The sequence below is a fragment of the Hypomesus transpacificus genome, chromosome 1 (assembly GCF_021917145.1).
Source record: "Hypomesus transpacificus isolate Combined female chromosome 1, fHypTra1, whole genome shotgun sequence".
Lineage (NCBI taxonomy): Eukaryota > Metazoa > Chordata > Actinopteri > Osmeriformes > Osmeridae > Hypomesus > Hypomesus transpacificus.
The window spans coordinates 6119069-6141213 of NC_061060.1; the positions used below are offsets into that span (position 1 = coordinate 6119069).

At 48.1% G+C, this 22145-nt stretch overlaps 1 protein-coding gene and 1 long non-coding RNA gene across 2 annotated transcripts; one reads left to right on the forward strand and one right to left on the reverse strand.

Moving 5' to 3' along the window:
- Positions 1-443: 443 nt before the first annotated feature.
- Positions 444-21040, reverse strand: nrg2b (neuregulin 2b). The gene is made up of 12 exons (XM_047023123.1): positions 19790-21040; positions 12987-13149; positions 12672-12790; positions 11899-12019; positions 9169-9227; positions 7454-7477; positions 5316-5418; positions 5092-5209; positions 4811-4938; positions 4377-4601; positions 3932-4115; positions 444-3757 (listed from the first exon to the last, which is right to left on the reverse strand). Exons 1-12 carry the CDS (start codon positions 20196-20198, stop codon positions 3299-3301), a joined length of 2112 nt encoding a protein of 703 aa, XP_046879079.1. The 5' UTR covers positions 20199-21040; the 3' UTR covers positions 444-3298.
- Positions 7683-12980, forward strand: LOC124469685. Its single transcript, XR_006956324.1, has 3 exons — positions 7683-8404; positions 10730-10782; positions 12674-12980. It is a non-coding gene; the product is annotated as an uncharacterized LOC124469685 (long non-coding RNA).
- Positions 21041-22145: the final 1105 nt, after the last annotated feature.

Below are 22145 nucleotides of genomic sequence, written 5' to 3' on the forward strand. Positions count from 1 at the left end.
CTTTTCACCGAGTGGAAAAACAATTTGCTTGCTGCTTTTTTTTCCATGCACCCAACTACCTGGACCACTAGGACATGCAGGGGTGGGGTTGAGAGGAGAGGGAGGAGGTAGGGAGAGGATAATGGGGAGGGGGGGGTGAGAGGAGAGGGGGGAGGTAGGGAGAGGATAATGGGGAGGGGGGGGTGAGAGGAGAGGGGGGAGGTAGGGAGAGGATAATGGGGAGGGGGGGGTGAGAGGAGAGGGGGGAGGTAGGGAGAGGATAATGGGGAGGGGGGGGTGAGAGGAGAGGGGGGAGGTAGGGAGAGGATAATGGGGAGGGGGGGGGTGAGAGGAGAGGGGGGAGGTAGGGAGAGGATAATGGGGAGGGGGGGGTGAGAGGAGAGGGGGGAGGTAGGGAGAGGATAATGGGGAGGGGGGGGTGAGAGGAGAGGGGGGAGGTAGGGAGAGGATAATGGGGAGGGGGGGGTGAGAGGAGAGGCAAGAGGTAGAAAAAACAAGGATGATTGCTGGACAAACACACACATGGAAGAAATTCCAACTTGTGTGTGTATGTTGTGTGTGCACATGGGTGAATACTGTGTATGTGAAGTGTGTAGGGTCAGAGTGTGTAATGTACAGTGCGGGAGAGTGTGGATTTGTTTATCTGCATGTCCAATTAGATTGTATGTGTTTGACGGGAAAGGTAGAAATGGGTTCAAGGAAAGGAAAGAAAGAGTGAGAGAAAGAGAGAGAGAGAGAGAGGGGGTGGGGGTGGGGTTACAATTCAACTACCTCTAGAAGCACACTACCCTCTCTTGCAGTATTCCACATTGCAAATCCCAGATTACAGTGACACAAAACAAACTAGCCAGAACTTTGGGCAATGAAAACAACGTAATGTATTTCTAAGTGATCATAAGATTCCTCTAAATTCATTGGAGGAGTTTGCTGTCATTTTCTAAAATGTATTTACTAAACATATCAGTGATACATGCAGCTCCAGTGAATCCTCTGTCTAGGGCAAATTTATATTTATCGAAAAGACTTGGGGGGGTTGTACCATTCCTCACACTACATCTTGTTCTCTGGATTATTCCATTTCATTACTCCATTTCAATTTATGCCACCTCAAGAAGCAAATTCCAAAACTGACAAAAAATAAAAGGGACTCACATTCATTGTTTTCATATCAATCATTTGAAACATCAGAGTATACATCATGTTAGAGAATCAACGCCTGGCAAACAGTGCATTCTTTTCTTTTCTGTTCTATTCATTTCTTTTCTCCTTTTTACATTCCACGATAAAAGAAAACTTTGCAAAAGGGTTTCAAATCACTTCCTGAATTTCCAGAAATGGGATGGAACGTACAACCATCCTGCTCTAGATGAGTCTGGGAGGAGGGAGCGAGTGGGGGGAGGTGGCAGGGGGAGGTTTCTGCTTCTGTCTCTGATGTCATTATACCTCTGAGCTGAAGTGGAAGGAGCGACTGGCTGCCTACAGTTGGGTGGACGGCTTTGCTACCTGCAACACCGCCACCTCTTTTTCTATCTTGAGATTCTCTGATAGATAGGTTGATTCGAAAGGTGGACAGAGACAAACACACATGTATCAGATAATTCAGTCAATATGACCAAGCAAGGTATACTTATGTTAATCAATAAAGGTATAGGAAATATGCAAACCAAAGATGCAAGAAGTAATAATATTATCATACATCGTCTGTTGGTTGTGATAAAAAAAGAAGAAGAAATAAGACAAAAAAACAACAACAATCAGTATCAAACGCACTGCAGACGGGCAGTTAACGTGAGAGAGGTGTGGCTAAATGAACCTGTGTTGTCAGTCATGCAGCGAACCAGTGCTGTCATTTCGACGAGCAGGTCCAGACTTCACACAGCAAACCCGCGTCAGTACACGTGACCGTTTTAATCCCCCATGCGTACTCACTGAACGTGTTGGCTTCACCCACGCTGAGACCCAGTCACAACCACACACTGTATCTGCATTTAGGGATTTCACAAACCAGACTTTTTTTTTTACTTCAAGTTTCATTCCGAATTCATCCTAAACTCCCATCATGGTCACACATGAGACAAACAGACAGGAAAGACAGACAGTGGATCTGGCCTGTGGACTTATGGGGGATGGAGTTTTTTTTTTTTACTGGATGGGATGGGAAAGTCCTGAGACACAGTGCGGCTAAAAGCTGCTGGCATAGGAACAGGGGTGGGCAGTCCATGGGAGGCCAGAATCAGGCTGGATTGACTGGATTGGTTGGGGTGGTTAGATTGGCAGCTCCCTGGCCAATGACTGCTCATGGAAGGAGGTCTTACAGTGCAATGGAGCTTCGGCTGCATGATGATTGGTGTGTGGAGGATGTCAGATTAACAGAGACCACACTCTAGATAGATGAAGACACATACACACCAATGCACAGCACTAAACACATGCACGCACACACACAAACACACAAGCATACACCCACACATGCTCTCCATAGTCACAACACCCTGAACAACTGTGCACATACCTTGTATTACATCTTCCCTTCAAACTCCAGCATCATTCTGTTTCTATGGAAATAACAACACACAATGAAGGGTAACAGATGACGTGAATGACAGATGGAAGTTTGTCTGAGTGACTCGTCAAAACTAGCCCATGACTTCCGGTCTGGGACAGTAGCACATCCTGTTGCGTCTTTGAAAGAATGCCCCCATGAAACAAGAGCGTGCATGTGGTTCCTACTCATGTAAACATACACCTTTACACAGGAGTGATTCATATTGCATGATGACAGAATCATATCACAGTTAAAATAGGAAGATCCCAAACTCAGAGAAAAGAAAGGAGGAAGGAGATTGGTCTATAAAAAACGAGGAGTCTGTATAAGAAAGGCTACAAAAACTCAACGGGACCTCCAGCTTCAGCATACAGCAAAAGGCACCACAATATTATTCTATTATCTAACTCGTGAAAAAATTGGCACGTAATACTCTCTCTTTGTTTTACTCTCATAATGCTGTAAATCAAAAACTTTACATATAAATATTCTTCCCCCTATAAAAAAAGTCTTTGCTGTTCGCTAGTAGACAATTTTTGCTGAAATGAAAATAAATATTTCATTTGTTTAGAATATCTGTCTTGTTATACAAAATAAAAATATTTCTCCTAGGTGCAGGTCTCTAGTCCACTGTTTGTGTGTGTGTGTGTGTGTGTGGGGGGGGTGGGTCGAGGTCAGTGGTCAGGTGTGTGGGAGAGAAAGGGGGGGAGTCAGGAGTGGGGAAAGGAGAAGGTGAGGGTGAGTGGGAGGGTCTTAAAGGGGTGTGTTGTCGGGTTTGGTGCGTGGCTGGGAGCCTCGGCTCTGTCCGTTGCTGCGGGTACTGGGGCGGCTCAGTCCCCGGTGAGTCCGTGAGTCCGGCCCGGAGGAGGATGACCGGTAACCGGGACACGGCTCCATGTTCATGTTCTGCATACTAAGGAAGGGTGTGCTCTCCCCGTGACCCTCTTCCTCCTCGTCTTCCTCCTCGGACTGGCTGAAGCTCTGGGAGCTGTAGTCCCGTAGGCCCATTGCACGCTGGGAGACGTGTCCGTTGAGGCGGTTCCGGCGTGGGCGTCGGCGACTCCTGATTGGCTCACGAGAGGAGGCGTACTCCTGGGTGGTCTCGTAGGCCTCTTCGTCAGGGAGATGGTAGGGGCTGGACGGTAGGCTCCCTGTGCTGTCCGCCAGGTAGGGTCGCCGGGGGCGACGGGGCTGCCGGTAGAGTCGCCCGTCCTGTAGAAGACAGACAGGATAGACTGAGACAGGCATCCCACACTGCGCCACATCAAATGAGCACTGTACATTATGATCTGTACTTGTGTACGTTGAGCAGAGTAAAGTCATGTAGAAAATACTTGTACACTGTGAAAGCAGCATTATGTATATGTGTGTGTGTTTGTTGTATACCTCTGGGCAGCGCAGCAGGGGCTGGTCGTCCTCACGGTGGTAGGCGGCAGCGGCAGGAGGGAGGGAGAGAGCGTGGCCTGTGTTGGGGGAGGTGATCTGGAAGGTGGGTACTTGGGGAGGAAGCGGGGGGTAGTGGAACTCCACTGGAGATAGCCGGGCCGGTGTGGTCAAGGCTGACACATACCTGGCACACACACACACACACACAGGCATACCAGATACATACATGTACAAACATGTACACACAAGGGATACAAACAGTGGGGTTATCCCTTGAGAAGCAGGCAATCCTTAGTGAATCTTTGACACATCGACAGACACAAAAAAAGAGAGAGAAAGGAAAACAGTGGAGGAGCATGCTCCAGATGCAGTCAGAGCGAGAGAGGAAGAAAGACAGGCAAGACAGGCAAGAAAGAACTTGCCGTACAGACATCCTCGGGCCTACCTGTCGCTGTGAGGTGAGTCTCGGAGCGAGTCGTAGGAGTCTCCGTACGCCATGCCCGGCCCCGCCCCCTCCAGACCCCCCCGCTGGGCAGCTCTCCAGGCCCGGGCCTCCATGCAGGCCGGGCTGCTGCACTTACTGGTGCCTACTGACGAAGACAGCGCCCCCGATTGGCAGTCTGAGTTCATACTGTCTGTCCTCTCCATGCTCCACGTCCTCTCCTCGTGTCTGTGGGGGAGGGGGACGGACGGACACAGAGAAAACAAGGATGAGAAAGAGATGGGGAAACTATGTTTCCCTTGAGTTCCCTTCCCTTCATGCTTGAGTTCATGAATGCGGTTTTGTGCATTTGCTTTGGGAATGTGTTTCACATTTTTTGTGTGTGTACCGTAAACAGTATCTATCTATCTGTGTGTGTGTGTGTGTTGCTAGAGCACCTGGAGGCGTGCGAGGCCGTGGAGGAGTGGTGGGACCTGGTGGACATTCGGCTGCCTGCGTAGTTGCCTGCTCCCTCTGCCCCGTGTCGTATTACACACTCTGTGGTGGGCGCGTTCTTAGAGATGTACTGTCACACGCGCACACAGAAAAGGAGAGGTAATGATGGGATTTGTAGTCCATAGGCTTACCTTTGTGGCACTGAAAAGGATTCTGTCTGTTGCAAATATTTCGACCACATTTTGGACCGTGCAGGGGCTGTGTGTCTGCTGTGAGGACTCACATCCACCATGGGGATTTCCTCCGGGCCTGGGTGGTTAGGCCCATTGGCCAGCATCCGGTTGGGCTGTTCCACACACTGGTTCTGGTGCAGGTGGCTGTGCATCTTCTTCCTCTGCTTCCTGTGGACACACACGCACAGACACACAAAAGGAGAGAATGTCGATTTGTCATCGAGAGCCAAGCTGTCTTCTTGTGGAGGGGTTTGAGTTGGTCTCCGGTGCATACTTGGTTTTGCAGTAGGCCACCACACAGACGATGCCCACCACTAGCAGAGCCACACAGATGCCCGTGATGGTCAGCACCCGTCTCTGGTACAGTTCCTCCGCCTCTGTGAACAAACAACACACGCACACATAGTCACACACACAGACACGCAAGCAAACATATGCACACACATACACATGTGTGAGCGCTACTCAACCTAAGCTGCAATACTGTACATTAAGCCCTCCTCTGTCCCTCTGTACCTAACAATAACCACACCCACCGTTTCACCCTATGGCAACCCCTAACCCCCTTTCCCCTTCACTCATGGAAATGAAAGTGGATTGGACAGATGTGGAATTACAACTTTGTACCAGTCCAATTGGAGTTTTCAGCACATGACACCACCCTATTCCCCTTTCATCTACACTCCCTTTACAAAGTGCACAGGATGACAGGCTTTCATTCTGGTACGGGACAGGCCTCTTCAATCCTATGGATACAATCTTCTACATATGGATGTTGGTGCCATTTAACCTATTGCCTTCATGTAAACATGTGTTCATGTACCAGGGTTGTTTTAGTTAAATACTAATCATATTATATCTGAAGGACATGACGACCTCCCTCTCCAAGCGTTTATGACTCCAGGCCTGATCTGTTCCTTTCTCCAGGGCTGTCCCTAGCGCATCTACCACAGTATCCATGGGATGTACAGTAGGTCATAGGGTCTGAAGGCATGCTTGTACAATGGAGTCGAAAAGACGATAGGCGTGGAAGGAGGGAAGCGTGGTACAGGAGTGCGACGGCACACCATGGTTGAGGGGAGAGGGATTCAAGAAGCTCGCCATCGCTCCAGTCATGTAGGAATCAGCCTCGAATGACCTAGTCAGATAGACACATCACTCCTACGTCAAAATAAATGTTGAGTTGTTGTTTGTGACATCATAACGATGGTTTGGACAAAGTATATGCTCAGATCAAATAGCATTTGACCTCCATCCAAGAGTTTTGAGTATTTGGCTATGCCAACCTGCAGCAGTACCAATCTGGCTTGGTTTTTAGTGGTAAGGATCATTTTCCCATTCAATTGGCAGTACGCAAACTAGACTTCAAATACTATTTGACCCAGATGCTGCAATGACTCCTAGGTCTAAGTTGGTAACAGTGGTGGCGAGACTTGGTGAATACATCCTGATGGCAGCTCCGGGCCCGATGAGACATACATAGACGCTATGGCAACAAAAGACACAATGACCGAGGAAAAAACGAACAGAACATGGAGACGGAACGAGGGCTGGAGGAACAGAAACAAGGAAGGCAGAGTGAGGGCGTGGGAGGACGATGTGGGAGGACGACACTGGCAGACAGTGAAGAAAGAGAGAACGGGGGAGGGCGTTGGGAGAATAGCAGAAGGTGAAGAAAAGAGAAGGGGGGTTCTAAAATAGAGTGGGTGGTTGAGTGGTGGTGGTGGGGGGGGGGGGGGGGCGGCTATAGAGAGTGGCTATTGGGGTCCTTCAAGTCTCAGCGAGCTTTAGCCTTGGCATTGTGTGTGTGTCACAGGGCCCTGATACTGATAGCGATTGGGGAGAGGTGAATGGCTGCTCAGTCAGAGACACATAATAGAATTGGAACAATGGGAAGACTACAAGACCCAACTTTAAAGTGTAGGTTTATGGCTATTAAGAAGGGGGTCCAACCTGGAATAAGGATGTGTTAATCTCCAGGTAACAGTATAAGGGCTTTGATTGGCCATGGAAGAAGCTACAGATGCCAATGTACGCTAAATACACAGTTGTGTGCATACAACCACAATTATTTAATTTTAATTTAATTATTATTGGCCCTTTCAGTCTTACTAACATATTAAATTTGTTTCATAACTTTTCTTAGATTTCTTGAATGTGTTCCTCATTGCACAATATCAGTAATCTAAACAATATATATTTGGGGCGTCGTCAGATTGAGAGACAGTATGCATGCAGAGAGGGGATACACATACAGTATGTTATAAATGCATGTAAGTGGGCTGAAAGGGACAGGTCAAAAGATTGAGTTATTGAGTTTTAAAGGGAGATGATATAGTAATGTGTGACTGTGAGAGGATCTTGGCAAACTTTAAACTTATAATACATGAAAATAAAATAATTGTTCCATACCCATAAATTCAATTTCAAGATGCTCTGCCAACGCAGAAAGTTGATATGGTGGGGAGAGAGGGAAAAACAGGTTTCAGAGAGTGAACGTCCACAGTGGAACCTACTATATAGGCTGAAATAGATGGGTAAACAGACTTCCTAGAACTATGGAATCTCTATTGGTGACATCATGGTGATTGACAGGTGTCACATCCAATAACAGACAGACAATGCAGACAGCTGCAGCTCTGTGACCCCAGAAACGAAAGAGAAAGAGAGAGAAGCAGGCAGGAGAACATGCAAAGACGGAGAGACAAAGACAAACAGCCACATCACTTACTGCCGTATTTACTAGACCTAATTTCTGGGGTAAATGATAGTAGACAGAAAAAACATTTTAAAAGATACAAAAAAGCAGTGTATTACTCTCAAACAGAAAAACAGAGTTGAGTAAATGAGGCTGGCAGAGCAATGCCAGGGGGTTGTTGTGTCCCTGCTGGAACTGTCCTGTCATTGTTTTAGGATGCGATAGCAACTGTAGACAGTAGCATTTTTCAAATGGAGATAGGATCAATGTTTAATACCCATGTTAATATGTTAACATACAGTGCAATGCCTACTTCTGAATGTCACTTTGTTAACTGTAATGTGTTGCATTCCTACGTGGTATTCGTTCTAGCTTACATGCTAACAAGCAACACAAATTTGACATTGAAGAATCTATGAACTATGAAGAGCTGTAAAGTTCACAGGTCACAGACTCTTGACCAATTGCAACCAGGATTTCGATGCATTTTTTTTTTTTTCAATTGGTTACTTGAAGCCAATTGGAATCCACTCGACTCAAACCTGATTCGGATCCAAACCATCTTAAAAAGCTCCATTCCCACTGTCTACTTTTCAAGTCCCCGGAACGAAACCCACTAACAATCATACAGGCATGAGCTGAAGCAAGGTGTCCAGGCAACACAGGTAAGCATACAGTATGTTGCAAATTGAAAGCAAAACATCACAACATGACAGTAATGACTCAGACATAGCTAGAGAGAGAGAGAGCTTTCACATTATGATAAATGGATTATCAAAACATAGACGTGTTCAGTAGTGGCTATGCTATCAGCAGAAGTCTCTGTTTATCACGATTAGTGCTGGAAGAAAAGAAAGGCATACCAAGCATACAAGCGCCCCAAGCTGCATGTCGGACTTTACTGTGTAAAAAATGAAGAGGGCATGCACCAATAGTTCTATGTGTGTTGAATTCTGTCATTTCTCATTTCCACTACATGCAGCTTTGTCATTTGGTTGGTAGGGTTGAGGGGGTACTGGGCTGCTGTCCCCACCCCCCTCCATCCCCCCTCCATCCCCCCTCCATCCCCCCTCCATCCCCCCTCCATCCCCCCTCCCTCTGTGGAGCCTGCTGGCAGGGGGCAGAGCAGAGGGGAGCGAGGTGTGAGGGGGGAGGGGGTGGACGGAGGGAAGGGGAGGGGGTTGAAAGAGTGATGGCAACAGATGGAAGGACACCAAGGCATGCAAGCACACACACACACATGTATATATACATCAACACACAGACATAGACGCTCCGACACACACATACAGTCTAATTAAGACATGAGTACAAACAAACACAAAGACACAGGTGTGACTACACAAAGAACACACACACACACACAACCCCCCCTCTCCCTCGGCATGCAGTGTCCAATGAGGAGACGGACAGGAGGAGATGGACATACTGTAGAAACCGGCCATGACGGAGTTTTGACAGCGATCACCTGTATAGTCATTTGGACACCTGATAAGGGAAACAAGACACAAAGGGGAAAAGGAAGGAGAGAGAGAATGAGGGCAGAGATGGAGGGAGAGACAGAGGGAGGGTAGTAGGGGGAGAAGGATTTAAGGAGAAATTGTGGGCATAGGGAAGGGGGGATAGAGAGGAGAAGGAGAAGGGAGGTAAAAGAACAGAGAAAGAAGTACATGTAAAGGGGAAGGAGGGCAAAGAGAGAGGAAATAAATCGAGAGGGTTTGAGGGAGGAAGGAAGGAAGGGACACAAAAGAGCAGAGAAACAGAATTAAAAAACAGAACACAACCCCACTACAGAGTGAGAGACACAGAGAGAGAACCTCTATGAGAATCCTAACCCTTTTAGGATCGCAAGATAACAAAATGGAACTGAATGGCACAAGTCATGAAATGAACAGTGACGATAACCACACCGTGTATTTAACACATCCACTGTGCAGCTGCGTTACAGCAGTACACTCTAACAGCACTGTCACCACACGCAATGGGGGTCATTGTGTACAGCTATGTATGCCTAGCCGAATGCTACCACACAATCTATGTCAACCCCTATTGTTCCTGTAAAACCCCCCTAAAAATATAGATACCCAACCCAAAGAGACTACTTTTCTGTGTGAATCAATTACGTAAAACAGAAGCTCTGCCTCGGAAGAGCCTGCTCAGCAATTTCCCATGCATCTATAAATAGTGCTGGAGAGCAGAGAGAGAGAGAGAGAGAGAGGGAGGAGAGGGATGAGAGAGAGGAGAGAGAGAGAGGAGAGAGAGAGAGAGAGAGAGAGGGAGAGAGAGAGAGAGAGAGAGAGAGAGGGAGGGAGGGGAGGGGAGGGAGGGAGGGAGGGAGGGAGGGAGAGAGAGAGAGAGAGAGAGAGAGAGAGAGAGAGGGAGAGAGAGAGAGGGAGGGAGGGAGGGGAGGGAGAAAGGGAGGAGAGAGGGAGAGAGAGAGGGAGGGAGAGAGAGAGAGAGAGAGAGAGAGAGAGAGAGAGAGGGAGGGAGGGAGGGGAGGGAGGGAGAGAGGGAGAGAGAGAGAGAGAGAGAGAGAGAGAGGGAGGGAGGAGAGTGAGGGAGAGAGAGAGAGAGAGAGAGAGAGAGAGAGAGAGAGAAGAGAGAGAGAGAGAGAGAGAGAGAGGGAGGGAGGGAGGGAGGGAGGGAGGGAGAGAGAGAGAGAGAGAGAGAGAGAGTAGAGAGAGAGAGAGAGAGAGAGAGGAGAGAGAGAAGGGAGAGAGGAGAGGAGAGGGAGAGAGAGGGAGGGAGAGGGAGAGAGGAGGAGGGAGGGAGGAGAGAGAGAGAGAGAGAGAGAGAGAGGGAGAGAGGAGAGAGGGAGAGAGAGAGAGAGATGAGAGAGAGAGAGAGGAGAGATAGAGAGAGAGAGAGAGAGAGGGGGGGGGGACATTGGAGGTAGAAGATAGACGCGGCCCATGCATTGCCAGTGCAACTAAACCTTCTGTTTTTCTTTCTTTCTCTCTTTCTATCTCTTCGCTTTATCTCCCTCTCAGCCCTGAGAGCCAACCAGGAGCAAACTGATCCTTCTCGTTCCCTCCTCCCCAGGGTGAGAGACACTACAACACGTCTCCTTTCTACCATCACTCATTTAAATGAGAAGGAATGTCATTGCTCTGTTTCTCTCGGGTTCTGCTGGTCCAATGTCTCCTAGGAGGAGAATCAGTCTGTAAATTACCACATCCACAGCATGGAATTTTATATCAGCGATATAAAGGTTTGATCATTTGAAGTTTGTTGTCACACTGCAACTAGGAACTAATGGATGCCACATCCATGGTGTTTATTAGAACATTTTTAGTTGATGCTGGTTAGCTTTCTGCCATAGGAAATGTACAGATTCAAAACGTATATTAAAGTACACTCCAGAAAACTCACTCATAGCATAGCACAGCTTGAGAGCAATACTTCTTACAATCTTGTTTCAACGTTGCAGAGTAGTTTTAAATTAAATTAACGCAAACCAGTGGCTGAAAACAAATATAGCGCTACCACAAGAAAAATGTTGGGAAAGGATGAAGAACAACAAAAAGAACAACAAAAAGAACATGGACAAAAAGAACATGAATGATTTGGAGGAAGCACACTTTAAGATTTGAAGTGCGAGAGAAAGAGCAAAATTATGAACTAAAGGTAACATATATGGAGAAAAGAAAGAAAATACTGATGAGAAACAGATAGATGAAGAGATGAGTGTTTTATACAGGTGAAAAGGTACTGAGTCAACTGGCATCGCAAAGTCAGCATGGCTACTGGATGCTGAGTCACAAGTTCAAAGGTCAACCAGATCAAAATAACCAACAAGACAGCACACTGAGTTCACAGGCAGGGAAAGGCGAGAGCAAGGGAGGGCGAAAGGAGAGAAGGGAGTGAGAGGGAGGGAGAGAGGAGAGAAAAAGGAGTGAGGGAGGGAGCGAGAAGGCAGTGAGGGAGGGAGAGAAAAGGGACTGAGGGAGGGAGAGAGGAGGGAGTGAGAGAGGGAGAGAGGAGGGAGTGAGAGAGGGAGAGAGGAGGGAGTGAGAGAGGGAGAGAGGAGGGACTGAGGGAGGGAGAGAGGAGGGAGTGAGAGAGGGAGAGAGGAGGGAGTGAGAGAGGGAGAGAGGAGGGAGTGAAAGAGGGAGAGAGGAGGGAGTGAGAGAGGGAGAGAGGAGGGGAGTGCACTTACTTGCATGAGAGCTGGTTAATACCGTGTATGAAGTAACAGTCTCCCCCGTTAACGCAGTAAGCCTTCTCTGTGTCGTTACAGCGCCGCGCGGGGCTCACACCCGGAGACAGAGTGGTGGTCACTGCAGAGGGAGAGAGACAGAGGGGGGTGGTGGTCACTATAGAGGGAGAGAGACATAGGGAGAGTGGGGATCACTATAGAGGGAGAGAGACAGAGGGAGAGTGGGGATCACTATAGAGGGAGAGAGACAGAGGGGGGTGGTGGTCACTATAGAGGGAGAGAGACAGAGGGGGGTGGTGGTCACTATAGAGGGAGAGAGACAGAGGGGGTTGGTGGTCACTATAGAGGGAGAGAGACAGAGGGAGAGTGGGGATCACTATAGAGGGAGAGAGACATAGGGAGAGTGGTGATCACTGCAGAGGGAGAGAGGGAGAGACACAGTGGTGGTCACTACAGAGGGAGAGAGGGAGAAGGACAGAGAACAAGAGAAGGGCGAGGATTAAGACAGGAAAAGTAGGGGTGAGAGAACATTATAGAGACAGGTTGTCAGTGGGAGACAGAGAGATAGAGAGGGTGGTTGGAGAGAGAAAGAGAGATGGAGAAAAAGAGGGACAGGGGAGTTATGGTCACACTGCAGTTGTTGCACTTCGGCTGATGTTTTGCACGTAAATAACGCGGTGTGTGTGCCTGTGTGTGTTTGTGTTCGCTGGGGCGATCTGCTCTGTTCTCCTCTCTGTCCTCTCTGCTCCTCTCCCTGTCGTACGTGAACTCACAGGTCTGGACGGTGATGTAGCTGGTGAAGTTCTCCTGGCCAAGCGTGTTCTCCACCACACACGTGTAGTTCCCAGAGTCTTCTAGCCGCACACGGCTGATCTGGACTTTTGAGTTTTTCCTTCAGATAGAAAGAAAAGAGAGAGATTGACAACGGGAAAAAAAAAGAAATGTAGAAATATAGAAGCCGGAGAAGATGGAGCAGGAAGACAGGGAAGGATACCTTGTAAAAACAAAAAGACAATTTTTAAATTTAAATGAAATAAAAAAGAATTCTGAAATAAATGCAGTGGTGATTGGCTGTGGGAGGCTCCTACTTGTTTGTCTTGATTTTGAGGTCCCTCCCCCTCTGGAGCTCTCTGCCATCTTTGAACCAGCGGAAGGAGGGACTGGGGTTGCCCGACGCCTCACACTTCAGATACATCCGCTCTCCCTCGATCAGAGACTGGCCCCGCATGGGCCGCAACTTTGGGGCTGCCGCTGGAAGGTGGGGAGGGGGGGGGGACAGATAAAGTGTGAGAGAGTGAGAAAGACACACAGAGAGAGAAAGAGAGTGAAGATGTGGACGCAAGGAGAGAGAAAAATACAAAGCTTGCATGAAATATAATAAGCTTAAGAAAGAAAATCTGTGTCTTTTTGTGTGTGTGTGTGGGTGTGTGTGTTTGTGGTTGGGAAACAGTATTTCAAGTTATTAGTCAACAGCAATCTGCCAGAACCCTGGATGTGAATGCCTAAAACTCCACAAATACATCTTCTTTTCAGAGACAAACACACGCACATGCACACATTCACAGTACATACACGTACATACAGAACATACACACATACTGTACACACACACATGCATACACACAAGCACAGTAGGTCAGTCCAACTCCAGATTGCATTTAGAAAGCTACACTTCCACTCTAAGAGGAGTTTTCAGAAGAGACAGAAATGGTAGTCGTCCTGGTCTCTCCACCCTCTCTGCAGTAGTAGAGCTGGGATGTAGAGCAGTGGAGTGCTATGTTTCTCCCTCCCTCCCTCGCCCGCTCCGCTTTGGTATCTCCTGTCTGGAGGTCTCTGGAGAGCCTGCTTCTCTCTGAACAGTGAACTGCATCAGCCAAGGCAGCTGAAGCTACACCGGCAAGTTCTAGCGGAGAGACTAGCCCACACGCTGCACAGGGCCGGGTACTAGGGTATGTAGGGGGAGCACATAGGTGCAAGTTTACACACAGGCGCGCATATACACCTACACACACAATCCGCTTCTAGGTGATGCTGGAACAATTTCAAAAGTGTTGAATTGCTTGCTGTTCTATTGCTTCATATACTGCATTACTGGGTTTCTTCTCCCTCTTCAAATACTGGCTTGTCTGTTCAGTACATGAATGACTATGAACAGGAAGGATTCGCAGAAATTATTAATTGCGCACTGAATCTGTGTGTGTGTGCTTAATGAGCATCACAGACAGATCCCACAGAGTATCACAAAGCAAGCCACAACCAGTTTAACCCTGGATGGGTGTGTGTGTTTGTGAAAGAGAGGGGAAAAAAGAGAACTGTGTACGCAGCCAAGAGAGAAAGAATGTGTGTGTGTGCGCACACGCGTGTGTGTGTGCATGCGTTTGTGTGTAGTGTGTGTGTGTGAAGCTAAACTTGCTGAGCCAAGCCTTTTATATCATTCACTGATCTGAAGATTCCACTGTTAGAACACTGGGGCAGGGCCCAGCCAGAAAAGAACACGGGCTGACCAATCAGGCGTGACCGGCACTTTGCCGTCCAATCAGACGTGACCGATGCTACCAAGGCTTCCATCAAGGAAACCTTCTCTCAAGGTCAGCTGACGCTCACACCCCCACCCCCACCCAGCTCCCCTCCCTCCCTCCTCCCTGCCTCTCTCACCCAGGAAGAGGCATCAACAAAATTGATCCGTTTTTTTTTTTCTTTTGCTAACAATAAGAGAAGCGATATGAAAGCAAAATCAATGACGTGGTGTTCACAGCCCTGCTGTGTGGCACGGGCCAGGCGGCTGGCGTCACGCCTAAACATACGGCCCCCATGTATATTTAGACAGGGGTGTGATGCCTACTACATCCTTCTTGCGACGACGGTGCGTTCATAAAGCCTTCATTGGCTCCTGGCTCATGTAGGGGAGGCTTAGTATGTGAAGGAGGGGGAAGGTGGGATCATACGTGCGCGTATATGTTCGCGCATTCATGTATGAAAGAGAGAAGCACCTCTATCTCATTCTCAGATCAGTGTGATTTCTGCAGCGCACAGCTGTCACCATGGAAACCAGAAAGGGAGAGAGAGAGAGAAGAGAGAAAAGAGAGCGAGTGAGGAGAGGGAGGGAGCATGAGGCACAGTGGAGGAGAAAAGGGGAGAGAGAGAAGGATGGAGAGAGACAGAGGGAGAGGAGAGACGGAGAGACGGATGGAGAGAGAGAGAGGGAGAGGGAGATAGAGACAGAGATGCGCATTTGCGGCCCTGAACTTGAATGATAGAAGAGGCCTACATCTAGAGCACATACAGCAGCTAACCTTTTCACACCAGCTAAACAAACCGATCCAGTGTGTGTGTGTGTGTGTGCGTGTGTGTGTGTTTGTGTGTGTGTGTGTTTGTGTCTGTGAGGGAGAAATATCCATGCAACATCCATGTGTGTTTGACCTGACTGAATGATTGTTAGTGTGCATCACTAAATCACTGCCTTTCTCCTCTCCCTCTTTGCACCCCCCCCCCCCCCCCCTTCCCCACGACTGTTGTTTGTTACCAATCTTGACCTTGTCTTGTCCATCAGTTGCATGGTCTATCATGTTTTGCAGCAGGGATAGCCATGGGGTCTGCTCTGATGTTCTGCACACACACACTTACAAACACAATGCATGTACTGTACACATGGGGCATCATTTATAGTTCAAAATAAGCTCCCTCATCCCTCCAAAGTTACAGCAGGGCTTTTAATGAAGGGGCAGAATGGAGGGGGGGGGAAGGAATGGGGATAGGGAGAAGAGAAAGAGAAATGGGGATGACATAAGACAAAGATAGAGGAGGAGAGATAATGATAGTGGGGGGGGAACGAAAGAGAGGAAGAAAGGGAGGGCCGGGGTACATGTTAGGATGAACGGTAGCATGTCTGTGAGAAAGCAAGATAGAGAAGCACGAGGTAGACAGATAGACAGAGGGTTAGACAGGAAGTGAGAGGGTTAGACAGGAAGTGAGAGAGGAGGAAGGAGAGGAAGAAAGAGAGAGGGACTGAAAGAGAGAGAGAGGGAGGATATGAAAGAGTTGATGATAAATAGTTGATGAAGCGCTTGCGGGCAGAGCAGTGAGGAAAAGCTATTCTCTCCATCTCTCCTTCCTCCTCCCCCCTCCATCCACTGACAAGGCTAGAAGTCTTGTGCACGACTTCCCCCCCTCCCACCTCTCCTCCATCTCTGTGTCCCCATCCTCCTCTCCTTCCCTGCCCCCTCCCTCCCTCCACACCTCACTTTCTCTCTGTCACCTCCTCCTCCTAATGCCTCCATTCCCCTTTTTTCTAACATATTCCTTCTTCTCTTATCCATCCCACCCTCCCCTCTCTCTCTCACCTCTCCCCTCCTGCCTCATCCATCCTCCTCTCTTTCTCTCTCTCTCTATCTCACTCTCTCTCCCTCTCACCTCTCCCCTCTTCTCTCATCCATCCTTCCTCCTTCTCTCTCACCCTCCCTCACACATACTTCTCACTGCAGGATTCTAAACCTGCGTTACAGACAGTATTCCAGAGATAAGAGGATTGAAGCATTGATCACTGGCGTCCGCTATCCATCCCTTGGTCTTACTGCCTGCCTGCTTCCCTACCTCGCTGCCTGTATGTCTGTCAGTCAGTCAGTCGGAGAAACTACAAGTTGATTCTGAGAGAGAAAGAGAGAGATTGGCTACTCCAGAATCTACCTTTTAGAGAATCACATAGTAAACATCCATAGTAGAATATCTCTCTTGGTTGGGTGATAAAATATAATACATTGTATGATTTTGTATGGGTGTAGGTTATAGTATCCTAAAAGGTTAATCCATTCCATTATAAACACAAATAATAATAACTCACTTGACACTGTATAGCCCTTGTCCACATTGAACTACATTGAAGATTGAAGATTAAACAACGTCATACATCAAACTAAACACAGATTATCTCTCCATCGTCTCAAAAATGAGGTATGAAACAGGACAACTGGAGAAAGATAAAGAAGGGGGAGTGGCCCGGCGACCGTGTTGGTTGTGGGCAAACAGGCGGTGGAGAGCACACACGAAGGTTCCTCTCATTCACAAATGTCTCTTCCATGGGCCCCTTTAAAACGCCAGTCTGAGTGTGGCCACTGAGGGGCCACCCCAGTGAGGGTGGATCCATTATTCACCAGCAAGGAGGGCTCCAGTTGTGTGTGTCTCTTCTCTCACACACATATGCACACACACATAAGCATATGTGCGCACACACCCACAAATACTGGTAAATGCATTCTCAGGCACCCACACAAACAAGCACTTAATGCCCACACACACACATTTACATTTAGTCATTTAGCAGACGCTATTATCCAAAGCGACTTACAGTGAGTACAGGGGCATTCCCCCCCGAGGCAAGTAGGGTGAAGTGCCTTGCCCAAGGGCACAACGTTATTTTGGACAGCCAGGAATCGATCTGGCAACCTTCAGATAACTAGCCCGATTCCCTAAGCGCTAAGCCACCTGACTCCACACGCACACATTTGACCTAATGTGTACCTGGCTGTGTTCAACAGATGGTGATGGCACCATCAGATTGGAGTGGCGGTGAATGGGACTGGAGAATTACTTCAAGGCAGCTACACACACAAACACACCCCAGCCCAGACACATACATGTACGCACATACATGTACGCACACACACACACACACCTAGGTCCATGTTCATTAGGAACCAATCATAAGCCAGCATGGTTCCAAAAGGATCTGTTAATCAAAGATGACGATGAGCAGAGCTGTGTATCAATATAATGAGGCCTGTATCAATACAATATAACAAAGAAGATGTTAAAAATATAAAAGGTCAGGAGAGTAGGGCAAGAATGATTCCTCATGTGCGCCCACACACACAGTAAATGTAACTAAAGCAGAGAGTGGATCAGTATAATGTCTTTCGACTACAAATCACCACTGAGCTGGTCTATACATTCTGCCTAGAGAGACAGAAAACACACACACAGCGGTGTGGAGGAAACCTCAGCCTTCTGTTATCCAGTGTGCATAATTTATACAAGCCCCAGATCTCTCTGCTAAAGACAGCATGCTGAGGCATTTGCAGCAGAGCAGCAGTAGTTCAGTGGCATGTGTGTGTGTGTGTGTGTGTGTGTGTGTGTGTGTGTGTGTGTGTGTGTGTGTGTGCGTGTGTGTATGTGTGTGTGCTTGCATGAGGCAGTAACTCAGCTATAATGCTACTCTACTGAGACAGAGACAAGGACAACTAGAGAGGTGAAGAGAGAGAAGACAGAGACTGAAAATAAAAACAGAGAACATGACAGATATATAGACAGCAAAAAATGTAATGACTCAGTGACAAATATTAGTGTACACTCAATGGGAGGGAGCAAAAAAGGTTGAGGAAGATAGATGGACAGACAGAGAGAGAGAAAATAAAACAATTACCCACGGGCCATGATATTTTATACCTTTCACAATGAGGTGATCAGTTACTATTGCTTTGAGCTGTACGTGTATGTGTGTGTATGTGTGTGTGTGAGCCAGTAAAGGAGAGAGCAGGTTTGGAGCAATATTTAGATTAGGAGGACTTCCTTGTGGTTACCCACGGTGACACCTGGTAGGGCTACCCCATTATAAAAGCACGGTTGCAAATCATCTCCTCTACACTTGTGTGTGTGTGTTTCTATGTGTGTATGTATGCGCCCAACAGGAACACCTCCTCAAACACAAACACAGTTACAGATGATGGCAGTCTGGAATGAGTACTGGGACATACAGGTGTGGAATAGAATGTGTTGCTAGGACTTTCGTCCAGTTATTGAGGGCCATGTTGAGCCACAGACTTAGATAGCTTGGCGGAGAGACAGCAAAGGTTACGGTGACTAAGAGTAACAGGTCAGTAACGAGAACTGAAATACAGCAACTGGCAAAGACAGCAAGGACTACTACAGAGGAATGGCTCCAGCTCAGACGAGTGCTAGCCACACAGACACACACACTCTGCCTCTTCTTCCTGTTTATATTGCTACAGAAGGGGGGGATTTTGGATAATCTCTCTCGATTGATCTATTTCTCTCTCTCACACACACACACACACACACACAGTGTGTGAAGAAAGACAGTTTATCAGGATTCATTCCACTCTACTTTGTCTCTCAGTTTCAAAAGCCCAGGTGATGTCACTTGTGTGACCCAATAAATACACAACAGGTTTGATACCCTCGCTAGGTTCAGGTAATACTACAAAAGTGCAGAGAATGTTGTGAAACAAGCTGCTTATGACAACACAGACTATACTCACTCAAGCACGACTCCCTACATCCTAACCAATGTGTGTCAAGTATGTGCTCTTCCCCATTCAGATCTATGATAACCTCAATCTCTTGGCTGGAGTCCAGGAAAATGGGGGACAGTTTACCTTTCTCTGTCATGTGCTCCAGTGTGCATGTGATTGGACTGGGCTGGATATCTGAAGGAACTGCCATCTGATGATTATCTGTTTTACTGAAAATGACCTAGCCCATTTCCCCACATATACCTCCCACATCCTCTCATTCTTTGCTCTCTCTCCAAACACACACATACACACACACACAGGCCAGGCTACTTGCTGACACTCAGGTTCAGACAATACTGCATTCAGGTTACGACAAATACGTCTCAAATGAACACTAAAGAAGCACATGGTAAAGATAGCAATTACGTGCAAGCTTTTAGAGTGACCCTGATCAAATGATGTGTATACGTGTCAACTTACCAATAAAATGTTTTATTGACACACACTTTGACATTTCATGTGTGACCGGGTTAAGGTGGATTGAACCGTGTCGTTCATCACCGAAATGGACTTTCACGAAGGCTCCTTACATCACTACAGCATTAGTGTGCGGCCTTAAAGCAGGCAATAAAAGCTAAACTTACCGCAGTCCTCGCACAACACGCTCTCTACATCCTTCTTTAGGTCCGTTCCGCTGGCGTCTAGTGGAGCAAACGATGCCTTGAATACTAACGGCTCAGCCGTTGGGTCCATGAAAAATATATACCTGTGGTCTTTCTCCACATTGGTGCACGGGGCCTCGGAACCGAAGTCCCCGACGGTAACGAGCTGCTCCCGCTCGAGTCCGCCGCTGTTCACGGGCCACACGTCCAGCACTTTGACATTCACACTGTACGGCTCCCGGGAGACGTTTTCCGGTGACGAGCGCACCTCGCCCTCGATTACCACGGCGGATCGGTACGCCTGGTCCTGGAGGGAATTGAGACTCGGGGCGTAGCAGGCGAAGGAGACCCCGATGACCAGCATGGAGAAATGCACCGGATCAAGCCTCATGCCGTCGGCCGTGGCTCCGCGGTCGATGGGCGCGTTGCTGCAGTGCTGGGGCGGCTGAGGGGCGCGGATGACGGAGCGGGGTTGAAGTGGGAGACTGCGAATAGGCTCCGATAGCAGGGCAGAGCGGCAGACCTTGCGTAAGTGTCCATGCCATCTGTGTCTGCCGCTTTCCCCATACGATTTCAGATGGGGACACACTAGCCTAAGAACCGGAAACGACCCGGTTCTGCATGGTTAAAATTCTGGCTGCTGCATTCTCCTTCAACCCGTTTTTTTCTTCCTGAAACGCAATACAAGACTCGTAAATTACCCTCTTGTTGAAACCAGAGGTTCTGCATGAAGCCTCTATCCTCTCTCTACAACAAATGTCATCGCATGGGTGGGCGCATAGGCTCACTAGAAGCAAAACGGTTTTCAGATTCCGCGCACCGAAAGCATTAATACGCACACACACAAGGTCGGTCTATGGTCCAGTCTCAGAGACAGAACACCGACTCCTTTTTTGCCAAAATACGGAGACGAAAAATATAGCTGTTATCCGGTTATCCGATGAGGCGATGCAACAGCGCGCTCCCTCCAGCCGCGTCCCCTGCACCCCTCAAACGCGAGCGGCTTACGTGAGCAAACATCACCTGCCCGGACACTGGCGTCCGTTAGCCTTTCCTGCGCAAACACACTAATGACCGGAGCAGCCGCGCGCCCAACACCCAACAGACCACTGACCGAACCGCCGGGAGGCAGAACCACATGTGACCATTAGAGCTTCGCAGTCTCAGTTCGGTTATAGAACAATCCGCGCACACATCAGACCAGCCCTAGTGCGTATATCCTACTGAATCACTGAGTTGTCCACGAGTGTCAGTTGGTAGAGACACTATAGGCTACACTGCGGATGGTTGCTGATGACTAACGCTGCGAAAATCTCTGAATGGATTCAGCTGAACGGAAAACCGTGAGTTTTGGAACACGGTGAGCCAGTCCAACCAGAGGCCACTGTTCCAAAAGGGAGACTTAGGACACCTTTAAGACACCCACTTAATAAAAGACATCACCCGCATAATCTTTTGCACGGGCAGCAAGTCTTGCAGGTTGAGTTTGAAGATTAAAGGCTGGTGCGTGTGTGTGGCTTCGACCACTCAGCATGTTGGCACACGTGAGGACCATATCGAACAATGGGGGGCTGGGGAAGCACGGGACAAAATATCCCTAGCAACAGGGTATACATCTTAATGTTTTTTTCTTCACTGAACACCCCCCCCCCCCCCCCATGTGACAAGAGCCTGCACATGCTTGAGCTTACGGTGGCCATGAGGCGCCACTCTGCTCTATTCGCCAATTCTCCTATACCCCCTCCCCCTTAAATGCATCAATCAATCAACTCGTTCATTCACGATTCCCTCCTTCGCTGTTGCTGCTGAACCTCCCGCCCTTCCACAGAGGTCAGAAAGCGTGCGCTGTCCCCGGTGCTGAAACCCAGACAGAATCGTAAGGATCAGTGTGAAATGAACAGATACTTTAACTCAACATTTGTTAACGCACACCACGCATTATGGTGCACATGATTTTTCCTAATTTTCTCCACCAGACCCCAATCCTACGCATCTAGATGCGTACAATCACCTCAATTCATTTAAGAATCCTTCACGCAAACTATACCGGTCGCTGTCTGTGGTGCTAAATTTTTGTCATACCAACCAAAATAATAGGCTACAGAACCAATATTTTCTGATCCAATACTCTAAAATATCTCAAGATTTGGCGATAGATAGACAATCCGTCCATCTCTCTCTAAGCCACTAACCTGGACCCCCCACCCATTCTATCAATGTCAGTCAATTTATCGGATCAGCATCCCCCATCCCCACCCAAAGACTTCCCCTCACAGAGATTTGAAATGATTCAACAAATGTTAATTGAAGAACTACTTTACGCTCCCTCGGAGGAATT

Coding starts and splice junctions, on each gene's coding strand:
- nrg2b (XM_047023123.1), bottom strand. CDS start 20,198: ATGAGGCTTGATCCGGTGCATTTCTCCATGCTGGTCATCGGGGTCTCC. Junction 4,939..5,091: donor AGGAAATCCCCATGGTGGAT/GTGAGTCCTCAC, acceptor CGCGTGTGACAG/TACATCTCTAAGAACGCGCC. Junction 3,758..3,931: donor CCCTGCTGCGCTGCCCAGAG/GTATACAACAAA, acceptor TGTCTTCTACAG/GACGGGCGACTCTACCGGCA.